Raw genomic sequence first — 19,072 nt, 5'->3', positions numbered from 1 at the left:
CAGGTAAATGGTGGAATAATTACAAGTTTTGAAATATCCAGCAGTTGACTCATTTTTTAAATTGACAACACAGACAGGCAGCAAGTAACAGAAATCAGGATTCAGAGTATCACGTTTTGAAGGTTTATTTGCCACCTACATGTCTAAGTGGACATTTTTATACTTGTTAAAAAAAACTTTTTTTCTTGGCATTTCCTTCACATTTGGCTGTTGACATTTAGTAATTTGTGTTATTTTCTGGCATTTGTCTATCTTTTTTGTGTGTTGTCTTGATTTTAAGTTCTACAGTATTTTGTCAACCATTTTATATTGCATGTTGTATAAACTTTACTCTTAGTAGGTTATTATACAATATCTCATTCAATGGTGTACAGTAGTGCTAAACAAGATAGAGCAAAATATTTTGTTGTCTGGATTATATACCACATTTTGCTTCTTTTCACAAACTGTGGACATCTATATGGTTAACAGCCTGACGTCAAACCTGTCTGTCAGGTGAGTGGGGTGAGGTGGGGGATCTTGTCAATTCTGTCAGTTTCAAAAGTACACTGATGACAGCAAGAAGCACTTTGTCTTTTGCTATTTAATATTTTCTTCAATTTGACAAATTTTTTTATTATTTAAAATTGCTTTTTCTCCCTCCAATCGTAGGTGGCACGGGGACACCTTTTTATTAAAAAACAAGAAGCACTCAGAGCACAGACCTCTGCCAAGCCATTGTAATTTTCTTTTTGCCGATGATGGTGGGCATTGTTTTTGAGTTAGAAGCGCTAATGGAAAAATGATCCCAATTGCCCCATATTAAAGAATTCTTGAAAAATTCCTGGATCCAAGCGGTGATCTGGATCACCCCCAAAAACAAATTATTTGTTCGTTATTCCATTTCTGAGATTTTCTTAAAATTTAATCAAAATCTGTCCATAACTTTGAGTTTTGTTGCTAACATATAGACAGACAAACCAATGCCACAAAAAACATAACTAATGCCTTGGTAAAGGTAACAAATAAATAGTGTTTCCCATTTTTGGCATTCACACATCAACAACCTTATTTTCTCATTATATCATTTTATTTTCCAAGCCACTTTGATATATGGGGTCTTTTTGCTATACAATTACAAACTGATTTATTTGAAATGTTGAGTTTAAAACTTACTTTTTTCTGTTTTTAGATGTGGATAGGGTTGGTGCCTGGGGAAGGATTGTGGCAGCAGCATCCTTGCGAGGCCTGCCACGTGGTCGCTTGTCTGCATGGGCAGGACTTTCTGTGGACGTGGCCCCTACACTACTGGATGGCGGTAAGGGTCCCTGGTCAGAGGGTTCCACAGTCTTATCCTCTGATGACATTCTGAAAAAAAAGAAAAGATGTGATGTAAGTATTACATTCCATTAATAAATGCTTAGAAAGAAGGAAACAAGTACTGATTTGCACCCAATTTGATTAGATACTGACAGGTTCTCAGATACTGACTAGGGAAAAAGGAAGCAACACAAACGGTGGAAGAAATGGCCTTCAACTTTGTTCAAAAAGATTTGTAGTAGTTCATGAATTTCAGAGATAAATGTGAAAGGCTTTCCACTTACAAAATGTTTCTAGGCACTGCTCTGAAAATGGCAATCTACCTGCAATGATATTGTGCCAGCTATGGTTGCATTAACAAGTTTTTTATGCTGCTTTAAATAAGCATGAAAAAAGGAAGTTGCCAGGGGAAATACATATTTAGTTTAAATCATCACAATGACACCTTGATATTAAATTAAGCCATAATTAACATTTGGAATGCAAAACCTTGTGCATTTTCTTAAAAGTATGATGGTGTGCCAGAGGAGGTATTTTAAAATGATTCAATGCCATTTAACACCATTTGGTTTTTAATAAGTTTAGTTTCCATTTCTTACTCAAAGCTATCTGTAATCACTCCACATCTTCTATTGGCAGCAACCCACCCAAAAAAAAACAACAAAAAACTGCTACCAACCACCAAATGGTAAACACTATGAATGCAGCCAACAATGTGAAGTGAAATTAAGAGAACACATGGAGTCAGTACAGAAATATATGCAGATTCAATTTAGCTGTTTATGACTTTTACAGACAAGACCATCAAAATGCTGGGGGGGGGGGTCCTCAGAAAAAAAGTTACTTAGATATTTTTAGTAACTGCCCCCGTTTCTGCATAATAATAAGCATACAGTCACACGTCTACAGCTCATAACAGTTGCATAGGTTGGTAGATCAATGGCATTAAGGAAGGGTCTCCAGTTATCAATGGAAGAATGTTATGTTAAGAAATAAAATTCACATTTTTGTAGCCTGTAGGAGTTTTGTCATAAAATTTTTACATAATAGGCTGTTCAGTGTGGTCAGTTACAGCCTTTTTATCTTATGTTGTATATTTGTGCGGTTTTAATGCTTTTTTAATTTATTGTACAGCACTGTTTTGTTTTTAAAGTGCTTTAGAAATAAAATGGTATGGTATACGGTACAAAGACAGACTTAAGTCTCATCTATGCTCTATGCTAAGACGGATATGGAGCTTTCCATCTGTCTTCTGTGTCCTTTATATGCATAATTAGGTCCGTTTCCAGGGTTCTTGAGGATGTGTAATCCAACGAAGCAAATGGAGCAGTACCACCAGAAACCATGTTCGCAGTGTTGAGTAGTAAGCCGACGTGCACCCAGCGAAAGGAACAAAGGCGACGTGACGTACTTAATGGCTGCAAAGACTAGCACTTTCTACTGCCCTGAAACTTTTTATGTCTCCTTCTGAGAATCTAGATTCTCAAGATTTCCTCCACCATCGCTGTTGTCTGAAATAGACAGCAGAATTTGGAAGTGAACTCTGCACTGCCTTTTGGTGGATGTATTTCCTAACAATTATACCAACATAAAAGAGGAGTATGAGAACACCAATGTTGAACAGGTCTACCTGTTCACTTATGTAAAAGGAAGTGTTAAATGGGTCTCAACAGTGTCTGCCATTATATAAATAAAATAAATAGTCTGGAAAAAAAAAGGTAAAACATATAGTGGTTGAGCTGGTGAAAATCCAATACGCAGATGTGCAATTCAATGAACAATTAAAAAGGTAAGGATCCATTTCAAGGCCACCAGGCTTTACAGTTGATAATTCCAAGAGGTACAACTAAGAAAAGAAATTCCTGTGGTACCACATAATAGACACTGTCTCCCGACATGAATCTTTTTTAAGTAAAAATAATTTTGCTAGTTAAACTAGAAAAAATTACAGCAAATTCTTTGTTTTAAAGATATATAGCTCTCTTTTTATTAAACACACCATCTTTATTCATATAGAAAGTTACTCAATTTTTTTTGTTATGTCTGTTATATGTGTTGCATTTAGCAGCCCCTCTTTCTGTATGTGGTAGACCTGCTACAGCACACATTTGCAGCCATGTACTTAAAAACATGCATGTAAAGAAATGTAACTTTATCACTAATGCCACTTTTTACATGGTCAAACTTGCGTGCCATTTGATTACAACCAGGTGCACCTTTTTGTTAATTTTAATGGACTCTTAACTAACCCTTTTGTTTAATACGACAAGTAATTACATATTTCTTTTTTTACGAGGCATCTTATGCTGCTTATTCAGTGTTAGGCTGCAGGGACGGCAGTTGAAGCAGAGAAGCCCAGACTAATCTTTCCCCAGTCATTTCTAGCTCATCCAGGGGAATTCCAAGGCATTCCAACACCAACACCACAGTTTGCCATTACAATAAAACAAATAAAAAAACTAAATAAAAGACATGGATATGTTAAAACAGATGAAGCAAAGCGATCCAAGACAAGGGGATAAATGAGGAAAAAGATTAACTTCTATCTATATCTGCCCAAGGAGGTGTAGCTCACCAGTGCAGAAGGGAAGCAGTGGGCAGTGGAATATGAGTAATAAAATAAGTGGAAGACCTCATAGATTTCATTTAAAAAAAATGAGCATGCACTTAGTGTTCTTCTAAAATGTCAAACAGAGCAGTCTCACTTGAGTCATGATTATCAGTTTATCTTCAGTTTAAACCCCCCTTCACAACACAACCACATCATTGTAAAAGAGTTGCTCAATCTAAAAAAACGAAGATGAAAAAACACTGTGCGTGTGTGTGATATGTGAAGTTGGCCATTAGCTTTGTGTCATTTCTGCCACCTGGCTTTTCCTGCATTCATTTACTGTGCTGAGCAACCAATCAGACTGAAAAACGTCACCAGGATGGTAATTCTACAAGGCAAATTGCCCTCCAACCACACCCCCCAAAAAAAACGGAGGCTAATGGAGTCTGACAATGGTGCCAGACTGCATGCACTGAAAATACAACAGACCCAGAAATTTACCAAATCTCCAGATATGCCCAATGGCCGATTGATTATTTCATGAATAAGAAGTCTTATTTATGAGTCTGAAACACAACATTTAACACCTTATTGTTATCATGTTTGCCACAGAGATGAAGCCTCAACCAGTTCAGTTTTTTTTTTTTTTTAAACACCTACCCAGATTACCCAGTGATATCTTTCAGCTCAATAACAGCACCCAAACGTGAAGCTTTAGTATTTCTAATGACGTCATAAGTCACGTTTTGATTAACCTGATATCATTCTGTTGGTAAAGAAAGTTACCTTCATTCAAAAGGAATTTTTAACCCATGAAATTCCTGAAATAGAACTTATTGGCCAGCGACCATTTTAAATGCATTCCTGATCATATTAAAGTAGGGCTGGGAGATGTGAACCAAATCTTATATCTCGATATTTTTTTTACCTGAATCACGATATACGATATATATCTTGATATATATATATATATTTTTGTCAAGTAACCAAAGAGACAGCTCTAATTTACAGCCCTCAGTGCTAAAAACACTTTTATTAAGGATCAGCAGCAAATGTGCATTAAAACAGCTGACTGAAATTAAAGTACCTTTATATTAAATTAAATACTCCTAAAACAAAATAAATTAAAAATATTTTTCAATGACCATAATAAAAATACAGCTGTGCAAAATGCAAAAGAAAAGATACTTTTAACTCAAAACAAGCTATCTCGATATAAACGATATTCCTTCCTTCTATATTGCGTCTGATAAAGTCTCGATATATTTGAAAATCTCGATATATTGCCCAGCCCTATACTGAAGTTACATGATAACTGAAGAACATTCCAACAAGCTCTTTGACCACCACATGCTGCCAGGACAGTAATACTACTCCTTAGCATAGTCATGACATCTACTAAAGAGTTATGCATATTTCAGCAAAAAGAAATACAATTTCCTCTTTTAATACATCAATGGACTTTACAGAGCTCATAATGTAATTAATAGTTTTTCATGTCTTCAAACATAAATTATCTTAGCCTGGTCACTTAAGCATGTCCATGTCTATGCATTGTCCATGTCTTAGGTTCTGTGTAATATTCTTTCACCTTTTATTGTTGTTCAGTCAAAAACAACAGGAGACTTGTCAATAACTGATGCAATGTTTTCTAGATGAGGGGTTTTTATTTATTTTTCCTCACACATCGGTTGCACCTTATTCATGCATCAAAAAAAGACATCCTTGTAAAGGTCAGGACTCTCCCTTGGTAATTCACATACACCAAAAAGACATGGCTCGACGCCATGTCAGTGTGCTTACACACTAAGGGTGGGAATCTCTATAGGCACCTCATTATTTGATTACCTCCCTTGATGGCTCTGAGGCATATCAGCCATGGATCAAGTTAGACTCCCCATTTCACCTCTGTGCTTTTACACATGACATCAAAGTGTAATGAAGGCACAGTAATCCTGGCTGTAAAGTGGTGCACTGAGAGCACTACCATTTCAAAGTTCCGAATCTTTAATTAGATTTTCGGTATTTTTCTTTTTCTCTAATTCTACTTAGGTTTGGGTGCCATTTACTTCGACTGATACAACTACCTTGGTTTTTGTTTAGCTTACAAAGGGCACACTGCTGGTAATTCAGTACAATCAAAAAAATAAATAAAAAAAAAAAAAAAAAAAAAAAAAGCTGAAGAAAGAAAATGTGAATTAAGAAACATTTAATGACCCTCATAGGGATGTTAACTGAAGAACATTAGTTTATTGGAAAAAAAAAACAAACCTACAACTCTTTGGATTAGTAGCCATCACACAGAACTCCAAAGCAGAGCATGAGATGCAGAGGGAATAATTCTGCTAAAATCACTACATCCTACTTTACATCTAAAGTAGAGAAAACTTGAGTTTCTGTTCTGCATTGTCCATAGAATTTGAGGTAATAGGTACTGACATAATCTGTTCCTATAAAAGGTTTTATTGTGATGTGCCACTATTAAAACAAACTATTATGTATCAAAAAAACAACCCTGTGCCAACTGTGTGGGGACTTGGTCCTATCCACACAGGGACGAGTTTAGGTGACTGTGCTACAGCTGTTTATTGTTTGGGCGCTCTGTCTACAAAACTGGCATTTTGGAAGTCCGAAAGACCTGCTTTTCTAAAATAGTCTGCAAACACCACATTTTGCCATTCCATGTTTATGACCTAGATGCATCATAGACCATATTCTGTCATACACCATATACTGTGTATGACAATAGGTTTCACTATGGAGTATCTCGACTGAATGCTCTTGTTTCGTGCAGAGTGATCTCTCGTGTCATACTTGACAGCAGCATGTTGCAGCACGAGAGCCATTCAAAGGCTCTCGTACCTTCATCAACAAAGTTTCACGAATTCGCAACCCATGAGTAGTAGCAAGCCAGGGAAACTTGGGATTTGGAAGGAAAAAAAACAACAATGTAATTAGTTTCAATGGCCAAAGTGACAGCTGTAGTGTGGGAGCACTTTGGGTTTAAAGCAAATGACCATGGTGAACCACTTAACCTGTGCGAGCTGGTATGCCGCATTTGTTTTGCAGGGCTGCCAACTTTCCTGCATTGGCTGTGAGACTCACATTTGAGTGGCTTCTCACGCTAAACCTCTGATTTCTCATGCTGAAATACACCTCAAGAGCAATGTCGGCTAATACAGAAGTTCGGGAGGATTATCAGTGGGCCGCATTACTTTTGGGCCGGTGTCCCAGCATATGTGAAAATGGCGCAGTGTCACGTTGCTTCAGCGCGCGGTTCACCGACTGTTTAGAGATCAGTCTGACACGCAGTGATGGGGGGAGATATTTCAGCTTCAAAAACAGCAACGATGCGCAGTACATTTTTTTCTAGTTTTTTATTTATTTTTTTATTTTTGAAAATGGTCTCAAAATGACAACATGATCGCTTTGCACAATGTTATTGTTTATTGCAGTAATTTCTGAGAAAATTAATCGCAAAGCAAAATTTGTTATTGTGACAGCATTTACACCGGAATTGTGTGGACACACACCTTTCTGGAAAAGTGTCATAAATATAGCTAAATACAACTTTATGTTTTAAACCCTAATTTACTTTAGAGGTGCATAAAGTCACATTTTTTCAGCTGGCAAAGGGCTGTATTACTCCACCATTGACAGTTTACAAACTCTTTCGCAACTAACAAAATTCCTTAAGCATTAAAATCTGTACCCTTGCTGGTCAAAAAAGGTGCCCCAAGACTAAAAAAAAATTTAAAAAAATGTTGGTGAATTGTCAAACTATTTTCACTGTTTAAGTTTTTCAAATCTCTTCTGATTTAACAAGTGAGAGATTATATTTGATTATAATCCAATTAAATGCAAAGCAAAACTGCAACTTTATACGTAGCAAATTATTTTAAGAAATTTCTTAACCGTAAGCTGAAACTTGCTACTTCTCAAAGTGGATCAGGCTTTACGTAAGCAAAGATCACTGTTTTGAGACTCTTAGAAGGTAGTAGTAGTCCCACAGGAAAAGAAAAAAAGATCAATAAATTGTTTCATAATCATATTCCAGCCATCATATACAGTTCTGCACAGACACCTGATCAGTCTCTCAGGAAATTGCAATTTACAGTTAAACACAAACTGTGTGACCAAAAACTTGAATGCATACTAAGTAAAATCTAAGTAACTAAAATTTTTATCAATCACATCTCAGGGCTCTATTACAGAGCTTTTAGCTTATACATTCCCTTAAATTGTGATAGGTGAGTCTTTCTACTTCAGAGCTTATACTGCAACAGCCATTCTGATATGACTGCACATTTATATAGTCTGGTTGGACTATGAATAGCCTGTGTGAATTAAGAGGAAAAACAGCAATTTAACAAGTACTTTTTGGCTATAAGGCATAACTAACATTTAAAACTGCTAAAGCTCCGAAGTATCAAAGAATTCCACTTTTTACATGAGAATGCAGACCTCCTTAATACACTTATGTCGGCTCTACTATTTCAAGTGACTTTATTTTTTTTTTTTTTGAAGTAAATGGATGTTTTACTAGTGAACACCAACTAAATCAGATCTGGCAGATTTTTTGGTTTTAGTGCCCCCCTAAAGAATGCTAATTCGGCATCCATCTTGCATACGGTCCTTGTGAGCCCTTGTCCAGTAAGTAGAAGCCAGGCTGAGATTGATTCGTTTTAACTTTTGTTCTGCCCCTTTCTCTGTTTGTTCTCATAATGTCCTCTTGTTTTTCTTTATCATGAATCAGCCATAATGTGTACATCCTAAATGACCAGTGTGTTAATATCCAGTTGCTGACTTGTGACAGTGCTGTAAAGTAAAAAGTGGCTGTGACATGGTGGTTCGGGTTGGAAGACAAAGTTGTGGAGTTTCTCAGCCTCAAGATGCTGTAGGATAGGGTTGTTACAATACTAAAACTTCAAACTCGATACCATTACTAAGTATGGCGCTCAATAGTCAATACTATTTTCAGTACTATAGAGGGGAGGATATTGTTTTTTTAAAACAAAGTCAGAACACCACAAAAATAACGCAATCCAAACAATACAACAAAATATAAGAAAAGACATTAACAACGTAAAATTAATGCATTATTTTAAAGCTCTATTAGTTCAAAGTTACAGTTTCATAGTCTCGACTAGTCTCCTGAGACTGTTTGCTCACTGTGGTGCAAAAAAAAAAAGAAAAGAAAAAAAGAATTTTTAACCAATAGTTACTGTACTTATTTACAAAAAGGATCCTTTTCTTCAGAATACTTGAATTGAGATCAAGTAAACAACAGAACAAACAAGCTAATTGAGATTATCATCGGCAGTATCAGCTCAAAGCCACAGATACAATATAGCTTATGTTTATTAAACTGTATAAAATTGAGTGGGGTATGAACAACCAATTTCTGGCAAGGTTTGTGTTAGTTTCTCCTCCTGAGGTGGTCTCCAGTATCTGTGCTCTGCCTATGTGTGTGCGTGTGTGATGCAACCAGAAAGACATCCAGTCATGTGCTTGCTTCTACCAACCCAGGTCCAGTTAGGTTAAGGTGAACTACTGGTAGGGAAATCTGACAAGCAGAAAAAATGGAGGAGACAACAGTGCACCTAAAGTCAAAAACCTGGAAATAATTCAAATTCTCTGAAAACAATCGGGGCACTGTAGAGAAATCAGCTGTAGTGTGCAAAACATGCAAAACTAGCATCAAGTCTACTCGAAGTACAACAAACCTCACTCTCCACCTGCCTGAGATGCCTGCACGGAATGGAAGATTGAATATAAATAAATCTCACAACTGTGATGGACAGTGCTCGAAAAATTATAACAGCAGGTCAAGAGGCAGAAATGAACCCTCATGTTATGTGCATCACACACCATTAATCTGCCCTCACAAATAGCTTTTCAAGTAAAAAGAGCTTTAAGAGTGTTGGCCCAAATCAGGTGAATCGTAACCATTTTTTCATCACAGCTCAAAAGCCACTAAAAGACTATACCAGAACCAGCTGCTGCTTGGTTTGCCCAAAAGCTCAAGTGGGGAAAAGAATATTTTCTGCTGTTAAAACTCAATTCACTTTCATTTATAGATTTAAATGCCAAATACTTAATATCTAAACTGAACCAATTTAGGCCCAAATTGCACTGTATCGCATCGTTACAAAGTTAGCTGAACCTTTTACGTATCGACTCGTGGACCGTGTATCGAGATGCATATCAAATCATGTGTGAGGGCAAGATACACACCCCTATTTTATCTACAGTCTACATTAAAAGTCATTAATATCTGACTGTAAGCCATGGTGTGATCAGCCAGTAGCAGTTTTGCGTATTTTCAGAAGACAACATTTCCTGTCCTTCCTGCAGCTCAGAGCTGGGCTGCTCCTGCTGCGTGAGGACGAGCCTCTTGTGAGCGCTTCTGGACTTGGGAGTGGCCTGCAGTAGTAGTGTTGTGCAAGCCATGAACGAATCGTTCAATACTAGAGAATCACTTTACTGACTCATGAGTCATGATTCCTGGTCCCCACTGACTCATTCACCGACTTGTCCCTGCTACTGCTAGCTAGCTAACTACAGAGCTAACTGAAGAGACCAAACGATATATCACTATTGTGCAACTGATATTCTAACTTTACTTGTAGAAATATATTAAGCTAATCATTGTAATAGAGGGAAGAGCAACAGCTCGTGTTTCTCAACTAAACTCTCCAATTCCTTGGCGGACCATCACCATTTCCCTTCCTGCTATGGGCTGTGAAGGAAGGAAAAACACTCAGCTCACAGTAGAACAGCCCCACTCACAACACAAAGAATCACTCACTAGCTCACAGTACTCTGTCGCTGACTCGACTCGTAGCATGAACGAATTACTCAGCCTGCTGCAACAGCTCGGCAGATTCAAGGCTGATCCATTTTGAGAATTTCACATAGGAAAACTGTAAAACTTAGCAAACATACAAAAAATAGATCAGTATCTCACTGGAAATACATTAACTGTCTCAGTTAAATCATGCAAGATTACATGACAATGTATAAAAAGAGATTAGCTTAAGGCTAACATCTACCAAAAACACTACTGGCAAGCTAACGGTTAGCATGTGCGAACGGACTAAAGAGAATAAAACAACATTGTCCTTCAACAAATGTCCTCTGTGTTCAATTACAAATTGACTAGAATACTTACAGGCAGATGCTTTCTGTCCATGTAGGGTAAACATGAAAAACATCTTCCTGAACTGATTACAGAAAGAAGGAAGATAGTAATGTAATATAGGTAGGCTGTAATGTTTCTTGATTTTCTGGCAATGGAACTAAGTTTAATAATGAAGTTGAAAATAACAATTGTTTACATGTTTGACAGACTGATTTCTGAAATAATTATAAATAAACAGGAAGTTCATAATTATCTGACTGGTACTTTCTTCATTGATGAATACAAGCAAAGTCCAGTCATAAAGAAAATTGAGGATGCAACACATAGCGATGCATCGTGGAATCGAAGACAAGATAATCATAACTGAATTGAATTGTGAGACAAGTGAAGATGCACAGTCCTAGTAAATTGTGGGTTTGGCAGATAAGTACTTTGTTTCCCAGGTCAAGAAGCCAATGGATACTTTTAAAGTGTTGCAATCTTTATGTAGAATAGATGACGCTAGCTAAATTTACATAGTCAAATATTTTATCTATCTGAAATCAATCTGTGGAGGATTATCTAAAAAGGTGAAGACTGATCTTTTATTGAAAATGTTACACAATAGCAATACACTCACCAAGTTAAAAATCTATTGGATGACCAATTGTCAATAAAGTCAAACACTTAAACCCTAGATTTATTACAGAATTTATTTATTTATTACACAGATCCTGCCTTAAGCACAGCTCAAGTCTGGAGTTTATGATTATGTTCAATTCTTATACATGGCCAACCTCAATGCTTGTGTTGTACCTTCAACAAATTTAGTGCTCACAGATAGGGCTGCTCTATTATGGGAAAAATGATAATCACGATTATTTTGATTGAAATTGAGATCGCGATTATTTAATACAATTAGAGAAAGAGAGAGGGTGCGCGGGGTTGGGGGGTCAGTGTGACATTTGAAGCTTGTCTGTGGTAATACAGACTAGTTTCTTTCCACCAGGTCCCTGTAGCTATTGTTTGTCTCAGACCAGCAGCTACGTTCTGCCCGGGGTAATCTGGAAAAATATTAGTCTGGAGACATTTCATTTTCACGTTGAAATCCGCGTCAATAAAATGTAGCGCAACATTAATATATGGCTCTATGGTGCGGCTTGACCACAGGTCTGCAGCGGTGGCGAAACATTGGGCTGTAGTGACGTCCGTCACAACACCCTCATCATCCAGGGCAGGGAGAGATACTCCACTAACATGGAGACAAGATGGCAGTGATGCAGTTTGTCCAAAGTGTTGATGAGTTAACGTTAACCTCTCTGTGTCTCTGGATTATTTAGTCGCAACTCACAAAAATTTAAAATTTTTCTATTTTCTTGTGTCGGGTCGCAAGCCCCCGTGAACGAGAGCAACATTTCACTTGCGGGAATGTCACCTGTCGCTTGGCTGGAGGAGGGCAGCGATACTTGCGTTTTTGGGACGTTTTTGTCTTGCGTTTTTTCTATCGAACTTGCGATCAGGCAAGTTCAATAGAAAATGAATGGAGAAGGAGCGACTTCGCCTCCCGTGTGTCCAGCCCATAACTGGTGAGGTGTTTGCAACTGGCACTGAATAAAACTAAAGCAGACGGGGCTGTGGGAGGAGGCTGCAGCAGAGCGCTGCAATGTCTGCTGTGCTCGATTTGCAACTGAAAACAGCACAAGAGGAAACTGCGAAGGACTAAAATAATCGGATCCTTTCATTTTTATGATCGTTGAAAACCCAGATCGTAATCGCGATTAAAATTCAATTAATTGCCCAGCCCTACTCACAGAAATGGCTGACAGCAGTGGCTTCCACATGCCCAGGATTGACAAGGGCAAGATTTAAAATGAATGAATGAATGAAAGAAATATAAAAAAAATAAGGCTGATGAGGAAATCTGAGCAACTAGCAGCACATTTTATTGAAAAACTGATTTAAAATACTCATACAGACTACAACTGTAAAGTTCAGTATTATTTAGTGCAGGGCTACTCAATTTGGTTCTATGAGGATTGCAATCTAGTAGGTTTTCTATGCATCTCTGCTCCAGAACACATGACTAAAATTAATGAGTCATTGTGGAGAACCTGATAGGCTGTTTGATCCATTTAATTTGAGTCAGGTGTGTTGAAACAGGAATCCATTAAAAACCTGCTGGATTGTGGCCCTTGTAGGAATGAATTAAATAGCCCTGATTTAGTGGGATTTAGTGGGTTGGTTTGTTCGTACTGCACATGTAAGCAAACACATGGGTAGCCAACAGTAACAAGTCATTTTTGTAACAGTCTAATATGGATACTGCTTTTCTGAAAGGCTTTAGAAGTTATACAACATGCTGAATATGGCTTCAAAAAGACAAAGCTAAAGATATTCAGTAAAAATTTCTCAGTAGTGACTGGTGCTTGGTAACACGGTAGGTTTACAAGTTTATTTAGTCATGTGACAATGAGCAGTGATTTAATATGAAAACACTATGAAGATTTAATCAAACTCAGCCTGTCTAAGATGTTACAATTACGCTTCAATAGTTGCTTCACACCCAAGGGAAAAAATTTCATTTGTGTACATTTGTGTGTTTGTTTCCCAAAACCAAGATTTATATCCAAGATGATTCCAAGTTTTTATAATTAATATGATAGCTTTGATATTTTATTTAAATTTAGAAGAGCATAGTTTGTGTCTGCAGTAGAACATCTAGCACATCTATGTAATAAAATGTTTGTGCCGAGAAGATTGAACCCCAACTACCCCATACATAACTGGGTGTTAACTACATTTTCCACTGTTCTGCGAGAATTACTGCTGCATCTTGGCTAAGGGTGTATTCACACCAGCAATTTTGATTAGAATCCAAGTTCCTTTGCTCAGAAACTCTGCTTCATTTGGGGAAATGTAAATGCAAACTGATTCTTATCGAAGACTCGGTCCTGCTACAAAGGCGAATCTCCGCACACTTCAAGTGGATCAAATACAGGAAACGGACTACAAAGCAAAGAATAGACTATGACTGAATCCCATTTCACCCCTTGGCCCTACCACTTAGCCTTACCCCTCCGTTTTGCGCGTTCTATGTAGGGGTAGGGGTGTCCCAATTTCTTTGAGGACAGAGGGGTAGGGGTAAGTGATAGGGCTATATACTCCTGTTCTATATGAGAAAGCCAGTGTTTCTACGCACATCACGCTTTCTTGAGGTGCAAAACAAGATTTTTTTTTTATTTTTTTTTATCTTACTTCACTATATACTGTGTATGACAATAGGTTTCACTATGGAGTATCTCGACTGAACGCTCTTGCGGAGTGATCTCTCTCGTGCCATACTTGACAGCAGCATGTTGCACCATGAGCCCGTGGTGAACCACTTAACCTGTGCGAGGCAAGCCGGTACATGGCATTTGTTTACAGTACTACCAACTGTCACGTATCGGCCAAGAGACTCACGCATTTGAGTGGCTTCTTACGTTTTTACGCTAAACCTCCAATTTCTCACCCAGGAATACACATCGAGAGCAATGCCGGCTAATGGAGAGGTTCGAGAGGATTCTCAGTGGGCGCAAAAATTTTGTGCGGTTCACTCACTGCTATAGATCAGGCTGATACGCAGTAATGAGGGGAGATATTTCAGCTTCGCAAACAGCAACGATGCAGTTTTTTTTTTTTTTTTTTTTAAATATAACTGGCAGTTTTGCTGGTTTTCCCTGTCTGAGCCCCATGTTTAATATTTTTTTAAATATATTTTTAAAAGCCAGTTTTGTTTCAGAGAACAGAGACTTCATTATCTATCATACTTGTTTTTGGTTGTGTTTGGTTTTCATTCACTAATGAGACAGAGTCCATTCTATTACTTGTTTTTGTTTTATTTAAAATTTCTTCCAGTTCCAGAGTAAAATGTTCTTTAGTGACTTCTGATGGCGTATTTGATTGTTGAAGGGGTGTCGTAGGGGTTGACTTTCAGCCCTACCCCTTCTAGCGCCGTTTTTAAGCAGCAAGTGGCAAGGGAAGGGGTAACAAAGAGAAATGTGATTGAGCCTATGTCATGTGGACTGTACTTTGTACCAAAAAACATTCAAATGTCCACAATATCTGCGATCTGGTGTCCAAAACATAGCCCTGGAATCCTCTTTTTCTCCACAGTGTTTGGTAGAAGCTTGTCTTTAGCTAAATGGACTGTAATTGAATTGGTTATTTCAATCCACTGCTGCTGTTCTTTGCCTATTTTTTAAAATAGGTAGTACATCTAGCAAACGCATCTACAAGGGACAGCTGACTCAAGTGCACTATAGCTTTTTCAGTTTTAGTAAGGCCCATTTATGCTTGACGCAGAAGACAGATACACAGACAGACCGTTTTGTCCGTCTTCTGCGTTATGAACACAATTCGGTCTGTTTTTAGGGAGCTTAGCTATCCGTCGCAGAAGACGTAATACCAATCAGTCGTTTTGGGGCTCAATACCACTGGAAATTGTGGGGGCAGTGCTGAGCAGAATAGCTGACATGCCACCAGGAAAAGAACAAACCAGAGGAGGAGGAGGATCAGGAAGGAGGCAAAAATGCAGAAGATGACTGAGGACGAGGACAACAACTGCAGAAATTGTGCGAGCTTTTGAAGAAAGACTATGCAAGTGTTCAGAGAGTGTTGGGAGGTTGAAAATAACTTTATAGCGATGCATTACCGCCGTCCAACGGTGTCTGAAACCGACATCGGCTCACAAGAGTGAACTCTGAACTTAGCACTGCCTCCTAGCGGAGGAACTGACTTAATCATGGATGTATGAGGACAGCAACATATGACGTTTGAAATAGATGTCCCTTTTTATGTAAGTAAGGGAGCATAAATGGGCCTGTACAAGGTGCCCACCTAAGTTTCATGCATGCTTGATACTCCAAAGCTTGTTTGTGGCTAATGTGATGCAGAAAATTGCTTGTGTTGCCGCCTACAGCAACAACTTTAGATTCAAGGCATTTGCAGCTCTCAGATGTATGGTCCATGTCCAACCTTTTTAAACCACAATATCTCCAGACAACAGAAACAGCTCCTTTTTGGCATCTGTGTCATCATGTTCAACTTTAACATCTGTTACAGATTCACCTTCAAACTTTCTCCATTCACTTTTAGTATTAAATTCCTCCGACACTAGAGGTGCTCTGCTGCATGCATGTCTAGCAGTGCAGCAGAGAATTTAATTAATAAGTAGATCTGTTAACTCTGGATCCAAGAGTGGCACACTTAAAGCAGTAGTGTGTGTCAACATAACATGAAGCCTATATGAGCATTTAATCTTGCCATTAAGGTGCACAAAAACATAATGCAATTAAAAATCGCCCTACTCCACATAGCTTTACCTAAATATTGTGTACTCCAACTTTGATCTTACACAGGTTAAGGAAACCATAAACAGTTGTTCAGATGGCAGCATCTTATTCAGAGTAAGGTTGGGCTAATATCAGAATACAGCTAAACTATGACAATGTTGACTTTTTAAATTCCTGTCTACTTTTACATTTATCCATCAACATACACACTTACATGCTTGTATAAGGCATTTGTGATCAGTAAATGAACCAAAAATAGTTAATGTACATATGCCACCCTGAGCTACTGTGAGACAAAAAATATATATATCCATCACAATGTTTTCTGTCAATAGTATGGCAATAGTTATTTTATTTAATTACTTAATGACTTTGAATACATCATGCAATTCTTGATCATTGTTTTAAAAAAAAAAAAACTGATGTTGATGCATAGTTGGTAAGCTGTCCAATGCTCTTAGGGAGGGCTGCAGGCACAGAGCTGTTATAGTACAGGGCGCAAAGAATGAACTCATGAGAAATTCAGGACATCATGTAACTCTTGTAAGGTTTTGTAAAATGTCTCCCCTTTTTAATAGTTGTGTTATTTAATACAGTCTGAAATATTGTACAGTCCAATCACCACCTTTAACTGATGTACTGAGCAGTAGGCGAGCCCTCCCCCCCCCCACCAGTAACCAAGGTCTGTGAACAGATAGTAGTCCAACAGAAATATTTGTCAGAATAGCGACTAGAATATTTACAGTTATTCAGAAATTATAATTTATGGGTGAAGATCATAAGCAGGTGACAATTCAGCAAAACAGTGTAAGCAATGATGTAACAAATAAAGAAAAGTAAAAGGTTGGATAAAAACAATTTTCTAAGTAAAATAACCAGGTATAATATAACTGAAGAAGAAGAGATTGACAGACTGTTGGGGTGTGATGTTTGTATCCTTTAGACAGTCACGACCACAAGAGGTACGACTGAAAACATGTTAGCATTAGCTTTTGTTAACCCAAGCCTGGGCACAAAGCAGCTCCATAAAGCTAACGATGGCTAGCCCGTTGTGTTTCACTCAGTCGCCTTTTCTTCAGCGAACAGACAAAAGTAACACTGACATAGTTTCGGTGTGACAGAAATTGATGGGAGAAATTCGTGTGTGTTTATTTTCAATGCCCACAGTAGATTTACTTCGTTTTATTTTTAAGACACCCAGTTAGTAAAACAACTTTGAAAGCAGCTGAGATAGCAAACAGGTTACAAATGGTTGTAGTTAGTTGGCCAACTCATCGTACTAGTAACTACCACATAGACTTAAACACTAATAATGTATATTTTAACTTGGAATTGCACCATTTTCTATTCTCAACAGAACAGTATGTGCATATTGGAAACTTACAAGTAACCTTGTCAAGATAATCGATCTAGAACCGAGTAAGGCAATGATCAGGATTTGTGCCCACCACACAAAGGCTCGGTCTATTCAATGAAACGGAACTATTTCGAGGAACTACAATGTTAAAAAGTGAAAACGCTTCGTTACAAATCATGCTTTCTTATTTATAATTTTCGTTGACAGCTAACGTTTGTTGTGTGGGGTTGTTGATTAATTCAACTGCGTAAAGCAGAAAACATATAACCCCCTTTTTTGGATTATATAGCACCCATAAACTGTTCCATTTAACGCACCGTTCCATTGAATAGTCTGAGTCATGAAAGCCAAGGCGGCGACAACCCCCCCAACATCAGACTGAAGGATAATGTTGGCTCACTTACTTTAAAAGGCGAATTTCAGACAGATTGTGCGATTGTTGAAATAGTATAAGTTTATATTACAGCTTACCTTCCAACCCTATGGAAAGTGGATTATCCTCTTCATGTCCCAAAATAATGGGGGATGAAACGTCGCACTTTTATCACACAGCTAGCTAGCAAGCTAAATGAGCTAGCTAGCCTCTCTCCAATGAAACAGCACCGCAGTTCTCAGAAATGCACAGCGCATATCATTATAATCCAGCGTTGCAATGTTATTCCCAACTTTGCCCATTTGATGGAAAAGCAGTTGACATATATCCAACAGAAAACCGCTTCACCGGTTGGCGCATTTGAAGGGATCACTTTCCTTTCTCCAATGACAGCTGTCGTCGCACGAGTTGGGGTTATATAGCTAGTTGGTGTTAGCCACCCAAGTCTACAACCAACAATTTGCCGTTAACATAAAAAAAATAAAAATAAAAGACATAAAATACAAGCAGCTGCTACACCACCACTCCGTTAACGAAAGTTTAAATGTGAATCCTCGGGGAAAGTATAACAAGGCGCAAAGCAAACGTTTGGTGCCGACCGCTGGGTTGGCAACTGGTTCTATTTTCTTCAGCTGCGACAAGCTGCGGGACCAAGCACCCAGTTAGGAGACTCAAGTAACCAGCCTGCCACGCAGTAACCACCGGCTCCAAAGAAATGTATATATACATACAAAAACATTAGCTTGTCTAGAAAAACATTCTCTCTGCCACAATGATAGAATTGCAATATTTCCACGAAATATCACAAAATTAAGTTGAAGATGACGCTACGTTGTACTCTATAACGGTGGCCATATCTAATGATAAGTGGCACCGAAGCACAGCCCCTCTGGGCTCCCAAAAACTAGAACCACGTCGTCCAAGCAGAAGTACAAGCCGACGAATATTTCAGAATAATTTAAGCTTTTATATAAATTAGTATTTTATAAAGCCTGGCAAATGTTTAAACACGGCGATAACGCAACATCATAAAAAA

General features: G+C 38.0%; 1 protein-coding gene across 2 annotated transcripts in view; it reads right to left on the bottom strand.

The window, feature by feature from the left end:
* kmt2cb (lysine (K)-specific methyltransferase 2Cb) overlaps positions 1 to 18,865 on the bottom strand; it is an 83,808-nt gene extending 64,943 nt beyond the window's left edge. For both annotated transcript variants that reach the window (XM_041993633.1, XM_041993634.1), the window contains exons 1-2: positions 18,135 to 18,865; positions 1,156 to 1,347 (exon numbers count right to left, since the gene is read on the bottom strand). In XM_041993633.1, the coding sequence (XP_041849567.1) occupies positions 1,156 to 1,346 (191 nt within the window). In that variant the 5' untranslated portion in view covers position 1,347; positions 18,135 to 18,865. The remainder of the gene's footprint in view (positions 1 to 1,155; positions 1,348 to 18,134) is intronic.
* Positions 18,866 to 19,072: the final 207 nt, after the last annotated feature.

The sequence above is a fragment of the Melanotaenia boesemani genome, chromosome 8 (genome assembly GCF_017639745.1).
Source record: "Melanotaenia boesemani isolate fMelBoe1 chromosome 8, fMelBoe1.pri, whole genome shotgun sequence".
NCBI classification, from domain to species: domain Eukaryota; kingdom Metazoa; phylum Chordata; class Actinopteri; order Atheriniformes; family Melanotaeniidae; genus Melanotaenia; species Melanotaenia boesemani.
The sequence above is the reverse complement of the archived record's forward strand: the minus strand, read 5'-3'. Positions and strand labels throughout refer to the sequence as shown.